This window comes from Rhagoletis pomonella, unplaced genomic scaffold (assembly GCF_013731165.1).
Source record: "Rhagoletis pomonella isolate Grant_MI unplaced genomic scaffold, Rhpom_1.0 Rhpom_scaffold_00002, whole genome shotgun sequence".
NCBI lineage: Eukaryota > Metazoa > Arthropoda > Insecta > Diptera > Tephritidae > Rhagoletis > Rhagoletis pomonella.
In genome coordinates, this window is record NW_023458556.1 from 56,788,228 (window position 1) to 56,809,540 (window position 21,313).

General features: G+C 33.3%; 1 protein-coding gene across 13 annotated transcripts; it reads right to left on the minus strand.

Annotated features, from left to right (window-relative positions):
- Positions 1–5,914: 5,914 nt before the first annotated feature.
- LOC118733855 (cytoplasmic dynein 1 intermediate chain) lies at positions 5,915–20,566 on the minus strand. Of its 13 annotated transcripts, none has more exons than XM_036463449.1 (11): positions 20,455–20,566; positions 19,876–20,094; positions 19,662–19,808; positions 19,454–19,581; positions 18,679–18,741; positions 18,277–18,297; positions 17,126–17,173; positions 7,728–7,883; positions 6,868–7,632; positions 6,516–6,676; positions 5,915–6,438 (listed from the first exon to the last, which is right to left on the minus strand). In XM_036463449.1, the coding sequence occupies exons 2-11, from the start codon at positions 20,028–20,030 to the stop codon at positions 6,085–6,087; spliced, it is 1,998 nt and encodes a 665-aa protein (XP_036319342.1). In that variant the 5' UTR covers positions 20,031–20,094; positions 20,455–20,566; the 3' UTR covers positions 5,915–6,084. The 13 variants fall into 13 exon arrangements, with proteins under 13 accessions (XP_036319342.1, XP_036319347.1, XP_036319346.1 ...); XM_036463454.1 differs by having other exon boundaries at positions 7,728–7,880; positions 18,679–18,711; positions 19,876–20,097; XM_036463453.1 differs by having other exon boundaries at positions 18,679–18,711; positions 19,876–20,097.
- Positions 20,567–21,313: the final 747 nt, after the last annotated feature.

Genomic DNA, 21,313 nt, shown 5'->3' on the forward strand with positions numbered 1-21,313 from the left:
GATTACACCCATGCACCCCTCCAACATCGTGGTCGACAACGCGAACTTGTCTATTTTGTTTGTCGCTTATGGTGTGTAAGAAAGTAGTTTCTTGATTAATTCGGCTAAACGCTTTTATGGAAAAGCTTAAATTCCTTTCCTTTATTAAATATGGTCGAAAATAAGTTTAATTCCAGCACTCGTATGATAATACATACATAATGTGACCAACTATTTCATACATAGCTCAAAGAAGTACAGGTTAGGTTGGGTTAAGTTAACGCCGCGAGCCGAATACGAAATTTTGAATGCGGCTTATTTCGATCCCTGAGAGCTCAGTATTTGTTCACAAGTGCGTGCCAAAATGTTTCCATCTAAGCCTCGCGAAGGTTGGACAGTCTAAAAGAAAGTGTGGAGATGAGTCCACTTAAACTTCCTCTTGACAGCTGATACAAAAGGATCAGTCGAAATTTCTACTCTCACCGCATGAATACTAATCCCACTTTTCGTACCCTTTCCTCAGTGTTAGGTTTCCGCCGCCGTTGATCGTCCACCTAGTTACCTGGTTCAGGTAACCTTGAGCTAGATCAAAAAGGGTGTATTGAAATCGTACCTTAACCAAAAGTTCCACATCATCTACATCGGCGATCACCCGACAGCCCACTTTTCCAGTTCCTCTAGAAGGTAGTTTACAACCGCAATCCAGGACAGGGAAGTAAGAACACCACCTTGTGGAGTGCTCCCATTGACTCCCCCACTCCGCCGCGACATTTCTGTCACGAAGTAAGCTTTAGGTAAGTCTTATTAGGTTGGTCTCAACCCCCAGATTATGAATATACTTGACTATTGCATCTGGAGTGACATTGTTGAAGGCCCCATCGATATCGAAGAGGCTCCTACTGCATAATCTTCATGCGTGTAAGGCTTCCTCTGACAACTTTACCAATGTGTGCAGGGCGGTATTCACCGACCCTCTCTTGCAATAAGCATATTGAGCTCTTGAAAGACAGTGACTGATAGGAGAAACATGATAACCATTTCCGGCCTTCGGGATGAACGCAACACTGACTACCCTCCAAGGCTTGGGGATGTACCCGGTCCTCATGCATGGATCCACCATTTGCACGACACCTTCAGAGCCCTTTGCAGCTGCGCGGATATGATGCCATCGTTCCCCGGTGACTTTAATTTTTAATTTAAACGAATTTATCGCCCAGGCCATGTGACGAATGTCCAGAAGAACGGAGAAGAACAAGACTACGGGGGAGATTTGTAAAATAATAGCTAGCGAAAATGCCGTAAGATAGGCGGTTTTGCATTTAGTCCATGGGCGGTTTTTGCAAAAAGATCGACGATATGTACTAAGTGCAGCAAAATAAAAGCTACTGCAATAAAGTATATCGAGCTTTAGACACAATTTCTGAATTTTTCGGAAAATTAAAGCCAAAATGTGTTCTGTCAGTTTCTTTTAATAAAAAAATGGGATCTGATAAGGGAGGTGCCACGCGCTCCCATAGGCGTGATATTTTTAATCAGCTATAACTTGGAAACCGTAAGTCACATGAATTTGAAATTTGGTATGAAGACATGTTTATGGTAGGCGCTTATAGTAAGGTATATATGAATGAGTTTGTACAAGGAGGCGTGACACTTCCCGTAGGCGTGAAAATTTTAATCAGCAATAACTTCGGAACCGTAAGTCACATGACTTTTAAATTTGGTGTGAAGACGGATCTATGATAGATGTTTAAAGTAAAGTATTCATATCATATATATAAATAAGTTTCTAAAAGGGTGCGCGGAACATTTTACAGGCGTCAAATTTTAGTCAGCTATAAATTAGGAACGATAAGTCACAGCGAGGTAAACGTAAATGAGTTTGTATAAGGGGCCGCAGCACATTCCATAGCCGTGAAATCTCACATTTGTTATATATTCGGACCCCTAACTCACATGACTTTGAAATTTGGTGAGAAGATGTATGGTAGATGTATATGTACAAATTAGTTTGTTCAAGAAGTCGTGGCGTTTATAGTAAACTAAAAGAGAGTGAGTGTTTGTCAGGGGCGTAGCACCTCCAATAGATGTAGTGCGTTCAGAAAACCATAACCTTTGACCCATTACAAACATACCACTAAACGGAATGATCTGTTGTAAACTAAACAGGGATGAGAGTTTGAAAAAGTTCATAAGAGAATATCAATTTAAAAATTAAAGCGCATTTCATTCTTCCTTAGGTACCTTGATCCATGTAAACAAGAGTTTTAGTAAAGAAAATGATTACCAATATAATTGCAGCAAGAATTATTACTGGATGCTATTTATTCCCACAGACCTTCCATTTTAATTTAAAAGTCTTTAGATATTTAGATACCACTTTACAAATTTACTTTTTAGATGACTTAATAAAACCCCATCCTTTAAGTATGAATACACAGAAGGGCAAAATTGTTTGAGCCCCACAGATGTCCTACACACATGAACGAGTCATCGGTATATCAAGATTTAAAAAAACAGAAGGAATATCAATGACCCCCTTTGAACGGGTAGACTCTTTCTTCCTGTGGAATAGCAGTATTTTAAAAGGAGATTATGCACTCTCGGCAAACCTTCCAGTTATTTCAAAGGTGGAAATAAGAGCTCATAGCATCGAAGGAGATTAGTACATATGTATGTATACCATATGTTATCTCAGCGCTATTATTCTTGGCTTGGAGGTTCTGCTCTTCAGCCAGGCATTATTTGCTACTTATTAAGGTTCGCCCACAATGAAGTTCCAGAAAGTTTTAGATAGAAAATCAAAAAAGAACATCGAAGCAACGGAACGAGCCAAACGACTTCACCGTGGTCCATTATGGACGATGAGACATATGTAGTATGTACTTGGCGACTTTTCGCAGCTTCCGCGTGCCGATTTAGAGAAAATGGCCAAGAGGAGTACAAAACCCCAAAAAATAAAGCTTCCTGCCTGAGCTCAGACCTATTGAACCGTATTGGGTACTGGTAAAAAGGGTTATGAGGGGCACAAAACTGATTGCCAAAATAAATAAAATTACTAACTTAATAGTAAAAGCAAATATTTTTAGAGCAAACTTCCTAAATATGAACGAAATCGGGCCATAAATACTGGATTAATAACTATGTCGACCCGTGCCAAAACCAACATTTTTAGTGGAGTTATTCCTTTTCATGTAGTTAGTATACGTTTTTGTGATACACATATTGCTGAGAGAACGATTTATGTGAGAGATGTTAAGGTAAATGACTGTGATAAATCTAATACCTGATAATCTGATATTTCGGGATTTTCGGAACTATTTCGGGATTTTCGGAAATAAAATTCGCTGAGCTGAGATGAGGTGAGTTGTGGTGATGCGGTGAGTCGAGACGAGTAAGTAAGTATTTAGTCATCCACTAAGTACATTAGTTCCTTAGTGAAAGTGTTATGTATATCTAAAATGCCTGAGCACTTTAGATCAAAATAGTTTCGGTCTGCTACTTTAGTATATAGCAGCTCCTAAATACCTACCTACGTTTTTTTACTTGATTATTTAGACATCTCCAAATACTAAGTATTTAGTTATTTATACTATTTAACTATAAAAGTACTTAAGTATTGGAAATGCAATGAAGTAAAATCGACTTTAGGGAATAGGAAGTATGTAATTTTTTGTTTGTTTGACATTGGGGCGTATTCTTGCTTTCGTACCCATCGAAAATCATGAAATTTCCCTATCATTTTCTATATCAAAATTTCAGATTTTCGATTCTCTTCCCTCATTTGAATTAAATTCCCTTACATTTAGAACAAAAAATAAAATATAAGTTCAATCCGAAACATAAAAAAACACAAGAAATCAAACACATGTCTAACCCGAACAGATAAACTAATAACTTTTTATAACAGTTGAAGCGAGTGATTCATTTTTTATAACTAAAAATAAATAACTTTTGGCGGCTCTTTGATAAGTTTGAACCAAATCGGACTGTGAATACGGGGTTTTCAAACATCTTGACTTCTGCGCCACCTATAGGATTAGCTTATCTTTCGTCTTGCATTGTCATCGGGTTCTGAGCCAACTGTGAATTTTTAAGTCAAGAAGTCCGGAAGTGAGTCAAAAATTGATTGCAAGATTTGCACCTAATTTTCAAAGAAAATTATATGAAGTAATTATATGAAGTAAGTGACACGAACACGTAAAGAAATTTCTGTACGAAAAATAAAGAAAATTCTGGAAAAATTCTGAAAGATATTCTTCATATAGCAGCATTATTTTCGTTGTTTCACCGATTTTCTTCCGAAATTTCGTAAAAGAATGGATGTGTGCGTAATTTATTTCCTTTTAGAAAATTCGGCAAAAATCGAATTAAATCTTAACGAATTCTTTAAAATTTCTTTACAATGCAGAATACTCTGAAAAAATGGTTTGCAGGGTACATACATACAAGGAATGTTAGTCCCGAAAATCCCGAGTTTCTTGGCAATTAAAACCGCGACTTTCGGGATTTGTAATTTGCACTGATGGCAATAATAGGAACGCCTTTTCTTGCCCAGTATTGGCTATATTTCTTTTTTTATTTAATAATTAAATTTTTTTTATCAATGTCTGGCTCATTATATATACATATATATGACACCGTGCGATAGTAAATTTTAAACACAAATATCAATATATTTGCGAAACCATGGGCCAAATATAGTAAAATTGCGTTTTTAGTTTTCACTCTGACGTCAGTAATTCAAAAATGATTTTAAAAAAATCAGAGAAATGTGCTTAGAGAAGACGTATCGGTATCAAATTAAAGAGGAGCTCCTATAGAATTTAAACGGTTTAAAGTTTTTGGTGCAGAAGGACTTGTAAGTTTTGAAAATGTCCTTTTAAAATTTTATCCTTGAAATTTCGCAATATTTGTTTTTGAAAAAATTATATGTTAAGGACTTATATAAACTCGATAACATCCTCAAATTTCGTCCTTCTAACTTTATCAGCTTAAAAAATTACCTATTCGTTTTTGTGAATCCAAAAAATTTTAACTTTTTTCAATTCCCAAGAAAAATTCCCCTTTGCATTTGGTACTAATATTTTTATTTTACATTCCATTGAATTTTTCAAATAATTTTTGGAATTAATCACATCTTTGAAATTACAACGACGATAACGACGTCCCGAAAATCCCGGGATCGGAAAAGCTGAAAAATTAACATACCTAATATATACAGAGCTAGTTAAATAAAAGCTTGTCAAAAAAAAAGATTTTTTCTGGCAAAAAAATTGCTGAATACACCATAAAAAGCCCAATTAGAGTTATATCGCAAGAATTTAAATTGCTTATAAAAAATACTAATGAGCCAAGGACTGCCACTCCAGCATCAGCTGTTGCAAAAGCAGCATGCTTCAGACCTAAATGATAATAATTCGCGTTTTTTAATTTTATAATTTATATATGTATTTTTTATTTAATAGTATTATTCTTCAATAAATCTTTATATGTGTATACATTAAGGTATTTATATCAGTTTTTTCGTTTTTTATTTTATGCTCCCTTATACCAGTTGCACATATACAAACCAATTCGTTTACTGTAATTTTGTACGCTTTTAGCATGAAGTTCGATACGAAAAAAATACTTTAAATAAGAAACAAAAAAAAAAATCGTGCAAAAGATATAAAAGAATGGTACAAAGACTTAATTAAATTTTAGAATACTAACAGAAGGTGTTACCACCAAAGCACAGTTTGATTCGAGACATTAGCAAATTCAGATCAATTAATACTAAGTTTAAAGGTGTTCAAGCACTCCTTGCTTCAAAAAAAAAAAGTGTGAGCATCTTACATCGAGAAGTAAAATAAGCATTTGATGTTTTAGATTACTATATAAAAAAATCTTTTAACTTATTTTGGTAAAAAAATACAAATCATATTTGTTCATTAAATGAATTTCTAACGATTTCGCCTCTGAAATTGCTGCTAATGTTCTCAAACGCATCGCAGTGCTTATTACTGTTTCTTTATATGCATTAAGTTGCCATAGTAGTAAAATACCAATTAAGTCTTTTTAAATTAAACTATCATAACTCCGTTCGTATATGAATAAGCATTTGATTTAAACATCATCACTTTGATTCATTTTTAGCTCATTGAGTGTCGCATTAAAGCGCGACCATTCATCACGTGATGGCTGCGCCAGAAGCTCTGCAACATCGTAAATATACAATTTGCCCGTATCGTCACCAATGGTCACGTGTAAACCTGACGGCGTCCACGATACACGATTAAGCGCTGGCGCACCTTCAACTAAAACTGATGCTGTGGGTACTTCGGTATCCTGATTAAGATTCCACAAATCAAGGCGACCGCTACCATCGACAGCAGCAAAAAGTGCTGGATGAATGGGCGACCATGCAACATCCATGACATAATCGGAGTTGTCTTCAAAAGAATATAGTGGTTTAGTGTCCTGAAATGAAGAAAAGCATTGCAATTGGTTGGTCGAATTCGAAAAATTAATGGCATATGTATTTCTGTTTTACCAACCTTTAGAGACCATAACTTAATTGTCCAGTCGATAGAGGAAGTTAAGAAAAGATGTCCAAAGTCAGGCGACGATTGGTTGTAGTGTGTGGAGATTCCTGTTACTGGACCCAAGTGTTTTTCGAAGACATCATTTACGCCCGTGCGTGAACCATGGCGACAAGCTGGAAAGGTGGAAGTAAAGAATGTGCGATTCATTATGTACAGATTAAAATACAATATAATTTGGAACGAAATAAAATTATGTAAATAGGGGAAAAAAATAAATTTGCTGACATAAAAACAACTTCTAATAGAAATAGTCTAGCATTTGGTGTGAAATATTAAAGAGGTACTTGTCTAATTAACAATCTACCTGAGTACACGTAACCATCCTCACTGCCCACCACCAAATTGTTGATCTCATTCGCCGGGAAAGCCATACCAGTAACTGCAATCGATTTCGATGGACGTTGCTGTTGCAACTCTAATGTATCTTGAGGATGTGACAACATATCCAAGCTCCACGAGCACAACTTGCCATCCGAAGAAATGGAAATAACATTGTGCGCATTCTGTGTGCCAACAACCTGCAAACAATAGACCGGATGTGTGTGCGCAGCGGCGCTCAGTGGTGTGCGCTGCATCGGTGTACGCTTCTGTACGCGATTATCCCATAACACGATTTGTCCCGAATATGTACCACCCAATATTAGATTAGGATTGAATTTGGCAAAGCACGTAGACATCACAGCGCTTTGACAATGGAAAATATCTTCAGGTGTTTGTTTTTTAAATTTGGTATTCCAAACCATAACAACACCATCCGGTTCATTAGGACTCTCCTCGTTGTTGTGATATGAAGCGGCCACCAGTTCGGGGAAATGTGTAGACCAATCCATGCACGTGATGCAACGATTTTTCGACCAACGTTCATCGTAAAAAATACGATTCACCGAGAGGCGAGCATGTGATCGCTCATCGTTGGTGTCTTCATTGTCGCCAGCGCCAATATAGTCTGTATAAATATCAACATTCTCGGAGAGTGCGCGTTCAACAACACGACCTGCGCGCAACACAAACCGTTGGAAGTCCTCGGAAAGTATGATCATCTGTTTTTGCTCCTCCGAAAGTTCCTTAACTAAAGCGGATGGCGGGAGTAGTAAATAATAAAGATATTATTTCATATACCCTATGTAAAGAATTTGTATATTTTCTGCAATTAATTTAACTCACTTTCTTTCTTCTCTTCCTGTTCCTTTTTCTGTTCTAGTGGTGTTATGGCGGGTGCCACATCCTTCACCGTTGGTAAACCGTGCGTCAAGTAGCCAGGGGGTAACTTCGAGGTGAAACCATGATCCAAGTGTGGTAGAGAGCTTTCTTCGTCATCTCCTTGGGCATCAAATGCAAGCACTGTTTAAGGTATAAAACTAACACAGCTAGAGGAACATGACAATCGACAGAACAGGAACAATTCTACGTTTTTGCTTCTTAATTGGCTTTGTTTCGTTTTTATTTTGCATTAGTTTCATTTAGACGCGGCAGTTTATAAAAAAGTATAGTATATTGCATTTTTGGAAAAAATTTTACAATTGGCTTTTCTGCACATTATGAATTAAAGTAATGATTAATAATGTTATTATTTTTTGATTGCAATGCGTGCGGAAAATGCTGTGTGAGGGCAATGAACGATTTTTTAGTGCGGTTGGTGAGTCTATGCGTGATAAACATACATACATACATATTTACATTAATATTTTCAATATATAGCTTTTTTTGTAAAGCTACTGAATTTTTAATAATTTAACAGTACGAGAATAACATTCTTTTTGATACAATATACCGCTTTGATTCAAAATTCTGCTTTCCAATTCGTGACGGATGCAGCTTTACCTCGCAGCATGTGTGTAATACAAAAATATTTGGCACTCACATTTTTGCAAAGTGTTTCGCCGAGCCATTCATCTAATGTGTGGTGTGCATCTTCAACTTATCATCAAAACATTATTACAATAATGTTTCAAATTGAAATAAATAAAATTGAATTGAATGGAGGAAGCGCCTGTGAATGGTAGATAAGTTGTTTCGTGATTGAAGTACGCTCGAAGGTGTGTCAGTGTTTGCCAAGGATCCACTGATTAGGAATTTTGGGCTTATCTATCTGAATCTATGGTACTCCGATTTTCGTGAAATCCACGAAAATGTGATTACTGCATTCTAACAGCGCTCTTACGTGCTACTTTTTAGTATCTACTCGTATGTACCATATATTAGAAAGTATCAGAAAAGTAGCATTTATGTACATATGCAAATACATATCAAAATGCAAGCTGTGTGAATACGAGTGCCATATAGCACAGGTACAACATCCAAGACTCTATACAGCAGGATCTATCCTTTTGTGTAAGGTCGTAAATGGGCTGATACTATTTCCCAGAAATACTTAAGCAGCTCAGGTTCATCGGCATCAGAGTTGATCTTCGATCGAGATGACTACTAGATGTTACGCAATCTAACCAGAACTATATCGCATATGGACCGTACAACAGAATAGCAAGCTTAGTCAATCGATATGCGACAAATGTTAATTTCTTTTTTCTTATTTATCAGCAAAGTGTTTAACATTGGCTTTTTTCCTTTAAGACACTCCTTCTAGGCTTCATCTCTAGAAGTTTGAAGCACAAACGTATTATTAAGAGAATTCGTGTTTTTTTTCGGCCTACTCAATAGTCTTTGAGTAAAAATTTTTGGACAACCTAGGTTTGTACCTACAAGTACGTGATAGATTTATACCAGGCCAAGGACTGTCACTTCAACTCTGAAACACCCGCTAACATGATTGACCGCGAAAATAATTTTAAGCGTCTGTATTCGCCGTCAACTAGGTTTACTGGTCTTTTCCGCGGTCAGCTCTAACCGCCAAAATAAAACAAGCGAAATTTTTTTAAAAAGTTTCTTTTTGATGCAGAAATGCATATAGAGCCTCCAAGAATATTTCTGCATCAAAACGAAAATTTTGAAAAAAAAAATGTCGCTTATGTTATTTTGGCGGTTGGGGCTCGATATATTGATTGTTTCGTATGTTTTAAAATTTTTTTATATCGCACGATGTTATTGGATTTCGTTTGTTTTTAGTGTATGATTTTACTTTTTTTCGATTAAAAACAACCGTAATATCTGGATATGGCTTTTTCGGCTATAGAGGATTTTTTTGTAAGCATTTTAGCTTTTTCATTATACATAAAACTCGTTAAGACTCAAAGGGATGAAAAAAACATAAGACAAAATTTTATCTACAATCTTTCAATGACTGAAGTCTGCCCTATAAACATTTTGCTACCCGAATAAAGGCGGATTCATCGTTGTAGTCCTAGACTTTTCTTCCATGTGGTTGTAGTTGTATTTCTCTCTGTGAGAGAGTCATGAAACACTTTTCAGAATTTTAAGTGGATCAGGGCAAAATGGATAAAAAAATAGTTAAAGCTCCACCAGCCAGCGACGGAGCGCTCTTCCATACCTGAAGTCTGTATCAACATACGAAATTGCTGTTGATAGATATATAGAGAACCAACGACAACGTCACCGTCATACGGTGGTGAGTTTTCGTTAACACGAGAATTACATTAGATACATACAGTATCGGTCATATCTATAGCACGCCATTTCAAAGTGATAATGTGTGCCACTTATGTTTATTTATTTATTTTTAAGAATTTTCAATTAAAATTTAGTTCACTCTCGGACAAACCCCATTTATACCCAAGTTCAACAATTTGTAGAATACTACAAAAAAGTGTAACAAATTTTCACCTAAATTTCAAACTTTTTCTCGGAAGGGATAGAATTTTTTTGAGTACACAGTTTTTTAGCCCCTGCAATTTTAGTATGATAATGTGCAAATTTCAGGTGGCTACGAATTACCGTTAATTTTTTAGATTTTTTTTTGTCGCATTGGCTTCCATATAATGAATAAATTCAATTTATTTGTACATGGAAGAAAACCGCAACATCCTTGGCGAAAAAAATTCTAAAAAATCAGCGGTAACTTTTAGCCACTTGAAACTTGCACATTGTCAGACTAAAATTGATTGGGCTATAAAACTGTGTATTCAGAAAAATTCAAACACTTCCGAGAAAAAAGTTTGAAATTTAGGTGAAAATTTGTTGCACTTTTTTGTAGGGTTCTATAAGTTTTTAAACTTGGGTTTATGTGGGTTTTGTTAGAGAAAGAACTGCATTTTAATTGAAAATTCTTAAAAATAAATAAATAAACATAAGTGGCACACAATATCACTTTGAAATGGCGTGCTATAGATATGACCGATACTGTAGGTCGTGACAGCTGACACGGTCTACGGTCCAAACTATCTGTGTGCCTTTGCACGCCAATGCTTTTATAGCAAACTTTTCAATTGCAGAAGTGCTCTCGGAGGTTTAACATAGCCAGGGGTCTATTTCATAAAAGAGATAGTGGCAAATTCGTCACGACAAGCATTTTCCGTATTGTCAGTGACAACTCGGCAGTTTTGTGTTTTGTTTCATAAAAATAAATGCCACCATCGTTTCGATTTCATGACACACTCCATTGAAGAAGTGACAAAATTGTCGTTCGTCAGTTTTAAAATTGTCGCCAGTCGTACGAATTTTTGTATGTAATAATTGTATTTGCATTATTTTAGTTTCTAGAAATATTCAAATCAAGGTGAATTCGCCTTGATTCAAATTACTGAAAAGTAATCAAATGTGCGCAATTAACATATACATAAACAAATTTACAAAATACTCCTGTGAAAATTTTCCGACGGAGCTATGTATTTAGTTTTGTCGCAGTTGTAGCGACAATTTCCTCGGAGTGACATTTGCCAGACAATTGTCGGCAATATTCCAGTATCATCATAAAAGTCGACAATAGTCGTACCTGTCACTTTTATGAAATAGGCCCCTAGCGAATGGCGACCGCCATTACAAAACTCTTTTACACTCTTTGAATGTTGTTTGGACCAGGGACTGAACCTTAGCCCTACCAGATGGTAGTATATACGCATCTCTTATCACTCGGCTCCAGTGCTTTGTCTTCTTTCTACTGCGACTGCAGTCAAATGTCAAATGATGGTGGTAAAGGCTTAGCGTGCTGGTTAAATGAGGGTTAACGCAAGAGAAATAGCAGGTATATATAAGCCTCGAAATACAAGTGTGTTTTGAAAAATAATATATGTATGTATGTATGGAATGTAATAATAATATAAATGGATGATAAATGCAACAATGGACGAAGTTATACTTTATACATGTTCTATATATATATGGTATTTTTATACAAGTATGCGATAATTTATGTATTGAAGAACTTTTTTCTGACATTTAGCGGTTTGGCAAGATATCGATCGGAACAGGTCGTATTGTCGTGATGTCGCGAAATTTTAACGGTAAAAAGTATTTTACCTGAACCACAATTTACACTGCGTTTCATAATTATAAGACCGCCACATATAAACAAGTTTAGACTATTTTTATATTATTTACTTTCATTTATTTTATTATAAAAATATAGTTCATTAAATACCATACAAATCACATTTCCAACTTTGTGCCAAAATTATAAAAATCCAGCGAATTTTCACCAAATCTTCATTTGGCTACAACGGTGTCACTCAGTTTCTTCCATAGAAAGTAGGTATGTTAGAAAATTTTTTTTTATATGGAAGAAAATGAATAACACCGTCAACAAAAAATTAAACTCGCACTTTATTGTGCTAAAATTGCATGGGCTAAAAAGTGCATACACAAAACTTTTCCAAAAATTCTTTATAATTTTTGCACAAAATTTTAAATGTCGATTTGTATGGTGTTTGTTATAGGTTCATTCTATATTTATATAAGAAAATAATTGAAATTAAATAATATAAAAATATATAGTTAAAACTTGTTAATATGTGGCAGTCTTATAATTATGTCACGCAGTGTATTTTTAAACAAGTTGAAAATTACGAAATTACTGTGACAGCTTCTAAAATGCGCAGTTTCATTGCCTATGCGTAGTATATTTACTACCTCAGTTAAAAATCAATTCTCAATAGACAAAATTCTTTTCCACTTTTTTTTTAAATTTAAGAATCGCCTGTGAACTTAAGTAAACCGTAGGACTATTTATTTAAACATAAAACATTAGAAAATATACATATTAGCGAAATTAGCTTAAGCTGTTTTGCTTTTGAAAACTAATCAAAAAATATAAATTTGTCTTACAAAAATTTTCATTCGATTGGAAAATTTCGTGGACTTTTGCAGATAAAGCGCTCCACTTTATCATCTTTCAATAATCAATTGACCCAAAATTGCAGTCATTTAGAAAAAAAAACAAATGAAAATACACATCTTAGTTATTTTGCAATTATGTATGTGTGTTAGGTGTTATCAGTTATCAGGGTGAGTTTTGGGGTGTAAGATTTTAGACAAATATGCAATGAGGTTAGTTACACATTATATGCAGATTATTTTTTGTTTTGTTTTTTTTTGTGAATTTTATCATTTCGATTTTGAGATGCTGTAAAAGATTTAATTTTTTTTCACTCTCAAAGGTGTATAGTGTAATATGCTTACATGAAAATGAAAAAAAACACAACTATACACAGCAAGTCCTTGCCGTTTGTTTACACATTTGGTTATATAATCAATATTGTACACAAGAGCCAATTAAAAATAACTGTAAAAGTGTGTGTTTGAGGATTCATAAAAGAATTAATTATTTATTTATAACATTTATTTAAAGTACATTATTCATTTCACTTATCATATTCACGTTTCTCCACCCAATTTATATTTCAAATAACTGTATTATATGTATATCCTAAAATTATTTCGGTATGACATTAAGAAATATAGTATGTATGTATACATTTGTATTTGCATGTAAATTATGCGGCAGTGCTCATCCTGTTTCTGGGTTGGTGGAAAGTGGAAGAAAAACCAAAGTAAGCGTTTGAAGGGAAAATGCTGTGTTTAAACATTTTGCTTTAAAAAATAGATGTGAGGTGAAGCGCAAAAATATGTATATATATAAAGAATGAAGGTATTTAGTATATCTGTTAAAAGCATGAAGGCGTTTTTGTGTATTCACAGCACCCGATGAAGGAAAAATGAGAAAAGAATTAGATAAGGCTTGCTCTTTTAAAAAGCAATCGATGACTTGGAAATGCTAGTTAGTCAGAGTGATAACATATTCGTAGAATTCACGTTAAATCGGACTACAATGGATTCGGGAAACTGCTCCTTATATGAATGTTTATTGACTAATCTATATACGTAATACGCGAAGGGAGTTTTTGTCCAGGTCATTAGAACTGCACCGTTCGTTCGATTTTCAAAAGTGAGGTGATTAAAGAAGATAATGTGCAATAAGGTTTTACTTTTTCGAAAAGAGTTGCCCCCATTTCAAAAATTAAATGCAAATTAAATAAGATAAAAAAAAATTAAAGTAAAATATGGCTATCAACGGAAATCGTTTTGAAAAGGTTTTATTTTTTAGTACACGTAAGAGGGTTGTCAACTGTTTAAAAAATCAAACTCAATTGCTATTAGGGAAACTAGATATGTGAAATATTCATCACAGTATAGGTGTGTCCGACGGTTTAAAAAGGTTTTAGTTTGGACATATTTTGAAGAGCGTTACAACCACACAATGAAGTACTAAAATCTATCAAAGGATAGAGTAGTAAGAAACCTTTTGATTAAAGACAGAATATTTTTCAACCGTTTAAAGACCCCGTTTACCCGTTAAAAATGTTTAATTCAATTTATTATAGTTAAGTAAATTATTAAAATATTGGGATCGAAATGGGTTTGTAAATGATTTATTACTGAACTATATTTAGGCGGTTGGCTTATGTTTACAAAATCGAATCCAATTTAAATTATTAATTAATTGAAGTATGTATCACAATGTCAGATGAAGGAGATATTTGAGAAGCTTATGCAGAAGGTACATATATCAAATAGATATTAAATATGTATGTCAAACAAGAGAGTGTTCAGAAATCTTTAGTTTCTACTAGGGAAGTACGATTAATCGATTAATTGATTCTTTAATTAATCATAATCCTGGTTAAACAAAAAAACGTGATTAATGAGATTCTGATTTACCAGAACCTTAGTAATTACGGTTTACTCATAAAAAATTAATTTAAACCTGAGTAGCTTTGCTCATTTCTTTAGATTTTGCTTTCAAAGTAAATGAATTGTTTTTATAATATAAATAATACAACTTTTTGCGTTTTAACAAAAATAAAACGCCAAAACGAGCACCTTACTTTGTTGCTTATGAAAAAAATAAAAAATAAATAAAATATAGCAGCAATTATTCAGGTCTCTGATTAATCAGCTTGTGACTAATCAGTTTTCTGATTAATAAAATTTATTAGGTTCATCCTAATTAAGATGTAATTAATCGAGAAATTAATCACTCTGATTAATCAAAAATTATTATTATTTTATTAATTAATTAATCAGGTTTCCATTAAACAGCTTGTTCCTTTAATTGATTAATCGCACATCCTTAGTTTTGACACTAGGAATATTTTTGGGGATGTCTGAAGAGGTTTGCCACCCGTTTAAAAAGTTGTATTCAAATAATTTTTTAAGTTAGATGAATTACTAAAATATAGATATCAATCGAATAAGGGCTGGTAAAGGCTTTATTTCTGATCTTTATTTGGGGGGTTTGCCACGTGTTTGAAAAATCAAATTTTACTTAATTCTTTACTTAATTGAAATATATACGTAATTTAAGATTGATTTGAGATAGTGTTAAACTACTTTATAAGTGGATTTCCACCTGTTTGTAAGTTAACTTTTGCACAAGCTTTATGAAGTATTAATATATGAGCGTCAAAAAGAGATTTATGAAAGCTTTAGTTTGAAAATATCTTTCATTAAGCTGGCCACCTCTTCCAAAAGTCATATCGATCTAACTAAGTATATATGTATATTATACGAGAATGCATTATTTGTGATAGTCATTAGATTTGCACCGTTATTTTCGAAAATTGGAACTTGTTTAAAAGTACACGGTGATGATTTGAAATTTGATGAAATTAGAGGGGGTATACTATGCGATAGCTCTCTTTACTGAGAATATAAAAATGGCACTCGGATCGCTTATAACTCTGACTAACATTTGGTGCAGTTTTTATGTTATATTCGGCATTTTAATGCCATGCGGGTTCACTAGGGCTGTGAATTTATTTATTTCAAAGCATAGTTTATTCTTAGCTAAGTACCTCTAATCATCGAATAAATCAAGTATTAACATATAAACGATCAAGTATTACTCTGAGCAAAAACCTTGTCTGGTACAAATGCATTTAAAGTTTGAGCGTGAAAATCTCAAAACTAAATCATTCTGATGAATCATCAAAGACGCATGCATACTAGCCTCCTGTGATGGGTTGACACCGATCTTCTTCGTCTCCTTCATTCGCAACTGAACAATTTAAATAACGCATATTGTCCTCACCAATCCAAAAAATCCCTAAAGCATATTGGATATGTTGTAGCAAAAGTAAATAACTTCAACGTTACAAATGATATCTTTCGAGATGTTTTAAAGATTCTAATAAGTCTCGTATCTCTAGGAAAACACTTTTTAATTTAATAAGGAGTAATAAAAAAAAAAAAAAAACATTTCTAAACGGCTTAAATTTGGGAGTCTTACGTTAATAACGGCATCGCGTATGTATGTATGTAAGTAGTATATACAAAAACAAATGGTGCAGAAGCAAAGCGTGTAAATTTAGTTTATGTATGAATAATATAAACTAAAAACTGGTAAAGCTATCTTTTGCATAATCACTTTCTATAAAACGTTTCATTTTCCTTTTCATCAACTCTCCATTCGTTCAAAGTAATTTCCTAAGCTCTCATGCTTTACTCCCGTCATGTGTTTTATTTACCGTGTTTTTTTTTTGTTAGTTCGTAAATACAAAAGTTAATATGTAGATATGCGCTGCATGAATATTATTTATTAATAATAATGAGAGAATATGGCTGTGTTCAGAAATGTATTTTGTTTCGAAACTATAATGATGGAAATGCCATATTTGCGCAATTAAATTCGAATTCGGCATTTAACCGTGGTTGCGCATATTGGACATTTTCATCAATTATAGTTAAGTAATAAAAGAGACTGATGCTTTGGCTCGATGCAGTTCTGAACACAGGGTTTATTTGTTGTAGGTAAATGACAGATACATACATATACAGAATGCAGCTTATGTGAAAGTAGAAAAGATGGTCTAGGATTGTTTTGGGTCAGGACATAAAGGTTACATACAGATCAAGGATTACACATTTTTACAAATATTTCTTAAAAGCAGTTAGCATAATAGTATATGGTAAGCCTTTCGTTTTTTTGTTGCAATTCAGCCACCTTAAACTTTATACGAAACTTCGCGAAAACGGACAACTACAAATCCAAGGCATTATTTGTTTTATGTATATAAAACCGTATTTTGTTGGAATAGAGTTAAAAAAAAAATAATTATACTTTTTTTGTTTTTGTAGATAATTTTTTTACGTTCCTATTTTGCTTCATGTCGATTCCGCTACTGTCATAAAATATTGGAGCAGATGTTACCTACCTGTGAACTCATCCTCCCACTCTAAACCCGGATTTAGATTGTATTCGTCTTGAAAAATATACAGAATAAAGATGATTGAAGTAAATTTTTGATATTTTTCACTTGGTTTTTAAAGGATTTTATAGAAAATTTCATTAAGTCCAAATGCAAATTAAATAAATTATGATTTTCCCAAATTCATAGGAGACACAACCGATACAAGTTTTTTTTTTTTAATTGTGAAAAATATATATGCATGTTTGTTATATGATGGCTTAAAGCATTCCAATAAATGCTTTGAAGTAAACAGAACGGGATAATTGTCCGCTAGTTAATAAAATGTCTTTTACTTATTTCGGGAGTATTTCTTTTTTGTTTGAATATTTAATTTAAAAATATGTATGGAGATTACGAAGCTAGCATGCATTTTTGAAAAATAAAATTTACTATATACACCTGTTATTAAATGCACACAAACATAATGAATAATCATCGCCCTTCCAGCAAATGTTAACATATTTGTTTGAAATGAAGATATTTGTATGATTGTAGGTCGAGGAAAAAAAATCTACAATAAGGAACTAAAAAACTGAACTTGCCGTAATATTTATTATATGTGAAATTATCATTATGTTACACACATATACTTATGTATGATTTATTTTTGAAACTGAATGTATTATTGTTCCGATTACTAACTGAAATATATAAAAATTTCAATGTCTACTAGGCTACTTTTTTAACTCATAAACAGCGAATATCTCGTCGATTTACCAAATCGAAATAATAAAATGGGTGGAGAAAAAATTATAATGTGAATCGATTATACAGGCGAAACTTAAAAATAAGTATGTTTGTCTTAATTGGAGAAGACGACGCCGCAAGCGGCTTTTCCATTTGCACAAAGGAGTAAAAAAAAAGAAACGAAACCAAAATTATTCGGCTACAACATCTACGACTTAAGTACATAAGTATGTATTCACTTTAAAGGAAGAAAATCACTTTGTTACATGAAAGAAAGATTTATGCTATTTTAATTAGATATAGATATCAGTATGTATATATGAAAGTACAAAAGAAAAAAATCTAAAATACTATACACTCGAAAAACACACAGATATTTATACATTCTTAAACATATATTTTTATTAAAAAAAAGAGGTATAACTCACCATAATAATCCGTGGCATGAGCTAAAATCAAAATCAAAAAAAGATAAAAAACAATATTAGCCACATAGTTTACGATAGTTATAAATGTATAATAGAAAAACTTAAATTATAAAATTATATAAGTATATAAAGCCGCTGAAAATTCGAAATATAAAATATAAATAGCTTCAAACATGATAACTTAAGAAAAGGAGTTGCGTGGGAGTTTTCAAAGATAAAAAAAGTGAGAGGTAGCTGGCCATTGTTGCACGTGCACTCACTACGAAGTACATATGTATATAAATAGCCAATTAGTGCATATGAGAAATAAAAAAAATTTAAAGCAATTTCGCAAATGAATTTTTATAAAGTTCTAAAATGTTCTTTTAATTTTGGTGTTGCTGAAATAATAAATAGCAGTACCTTTGCGTGGTCTCCACCAATCCTCCATGTATCCTGATAGAGGTGAGGAGTGGCAAGAAAGAACTGTATTTGTTATTTTATTTCATTATGATTTTCTTGTTAAGATCGATTTTTTCATACAAGTAATTTGTGGGGAGGAGGGAAATCAATATTTACTGGACAATTAGCCGAACGTGAATGTGATTATGCGTGTATGTAAGTATGTGACACAGCATTGCTCGAAATTTTAAGCACATACAGTGTTTTTATATCGAATAATGCGTTTCATAGCAATATATATGCGTACAAAATACAATATAATGAATATTGAGTATGCAAAACATGCACGCATTCAAATTTTTATGCATTTATGTATGTATGTGTTTCAATATATTTTTTTGTAATGAAATGACATATTATATATATGTAGTATAGTAGGTACCGCATTGGCAAATACTAGCATTTATTTTATGTAGTCGGATGAAGCTTGTCCAAAGCAAGTGTTTGGAAGGCTACAAAAGAGTTTATTTCCGCTGAATAAAGGACATTTTTTTATTATGTACTCTGTATGTACATGCTACATTCATCATTTTTTAGATTTTTCTATAAAAACGCTAATACACAAGTTCTTGGAAATAAAATCTTTCGATTTCTTACAATAATTGCCGCTTAACAGTTTGTTATAGTTTTAAGAATTGCAGGCATTAATTTTTATCAGCATGATGATATCGAATACAATAAAAACATCAACTAATCGAATACAACCAATGCTAAGTAATATGTTTATAGTACCCACCATCACGTTCGTGTCCACCGCTGCTAGTCGTTTGTGTTTGCTTTGAGTAGACTAGCGTTTCTTTCGGTGGAATGTTGGTTGCCTGTACGTTATACACGCTCAAGTTTAAGGGCTGCTTTTTGGGACCACTTGTAGATAAATATTAAAAATTATGTAAAATTAGTTATTAAGGTTTATCCGGTATTTTAATGCTTAATGAGACACTAACCCAACGCCATTCATATTCGCTTGTAAGCTTGCATCTGGTGTTTGAGTATTGGAGTTGTCCGATGTCAGCGAGTTTACCGAAGACAAGGAAGATAATACCTCTGACACGGGCGCAACACCCAGCGAAGATAACATCTCATCCAAATCTCTAAAGGGGATATTATTTGTATAAACATATTTCATTCCAAAAATCCTCTCGAACTAATTTCACTTACTTCCTCTGATCTTTGTCGATGCCAACGCCTCCACCTATACGTCCAGCAGCCTCTTCCATATCTTTCATTTCCTTTTCACGCCTACGCCGATCTTTTTCCTCGCGAAGCGCTGCCAACTTGGCTTTCTTACGTTCCAGCTCAGCTTTGCGATCCATGCTGAAGTTGGTTGTTTTGATGTCTTTGTATTAACTGCAGCGGTTTTTATTTACTCGTTTTGGCCTGCTGAGCAATGAAAGAGAAATAATTAAAATGCTTGCATGGAATAGGGAAATGCAAACAAGGTTTCAGTGGTGATGATGTCATTATAAAGCAGTTAATGCCAATTAGACTATAACGCATTTCTATTAACTTAAAATGAAAATTTACAAATTCAGACTAAATATGTAGGTAGTAATCTGCGTACAATGAATACAAACTAGAAATGTTAGTTTTTATTTTTTCTTCGGGCAAGGTTAGATAAATCACCGAGGAACGACGATTGGAAGAAAATCAATAAATTCAAACCCTTGCTACTACGCTTTTAATTCATTTATTAGCTATTTAAACTTGATTTTCTTTTTTACGAATAGTGAAATATACCTTTGCGCAACACTTTTGTTGAATTTTTATTAAAAATACAATTCCTTAAGTACATAAATTATTTTTTACAGAACAGTTCGCAGGCTTTCTCCGTCTGAAAAATTACTCGCAAATGTGGTAGGATTGGGTAAAAAATATCGATATATCAAAATATCGATATTTTTCTAGAAAATAACCTGCGTTCAGACAAGGCAACTCGTGTTGCTTATTATCGGCGATATCTCTTTTGCTGTTGCCCGTCGCATTCACACACAGCAATATATTTCGGCAACTATCTTGCAAGCTCTTTTCTGTATTTCGAATGAGTAATTGAAAGATGTGCTAATAGTGTTATTATATTTATCGTTTAGCAATAAGTTTTCTTAAAACTAAACGAAAAGAAAAAAATATCTTTTTAAAACAGGAGAAACTAAAAATTTGGGAAGCTGAAAGTAAAAGAAAAAAGATGAATCAAAAAAATTTCCAAACGTTAAATAAAATAAAAAATATGAATTTTTTCGGCGATAAAACTTGAAAAAAATTTTATTAAAAAGAATTTCTTGCCGATGATTGAACTCGGATCTCCTGAATAGCACGAAAGTGCTCTGCTCACTGGGCCATTGCTACTATTACAGCAACGTTATCGAAATTGAAATTTATTGAAAACAAACAAAAAATTTCAAAATCATTCGTTAAAAAGTTAGGTAAAGGTTTTTGTTTACTTAACTTTAATGTTCATTAAATGCCGTTAACGAATCATTAACTGACTCTGAGAGGTAATTTTTTCAAATCGTTACTGAGGGATACCTTAAGTAATCATTAAACGACTCTGAGTGCGGCAGTCAGGGCCGGTTACTCAATGTCTGGTTACCACTAATCT

Bases quoted from the DNA above. Each gene is read 5' to 3' on its own strand.
- LOC118733855 (XM_036463449.1), bottom strand. From the start codon at position 20,030: ATGGATCGCAAAGCTGAGCTGGAACGTAAGAAAGCCAAGTTGGCAGCG. The intron at 19,809-19,875 runs GTAAGTGAAATT...TATCCCCTTTAG, and splicing joins ATCGACAAAGATCAGAGGAA to AGATTTGGATGAGATGTTAT. The intron at 18,298-18,678 runs GTACTGCTATTT...TTTTGATTTTAG, and splicing joins TTGGTGGAGACCACGCAAAG to CTCATGCCACGGATTATTAT.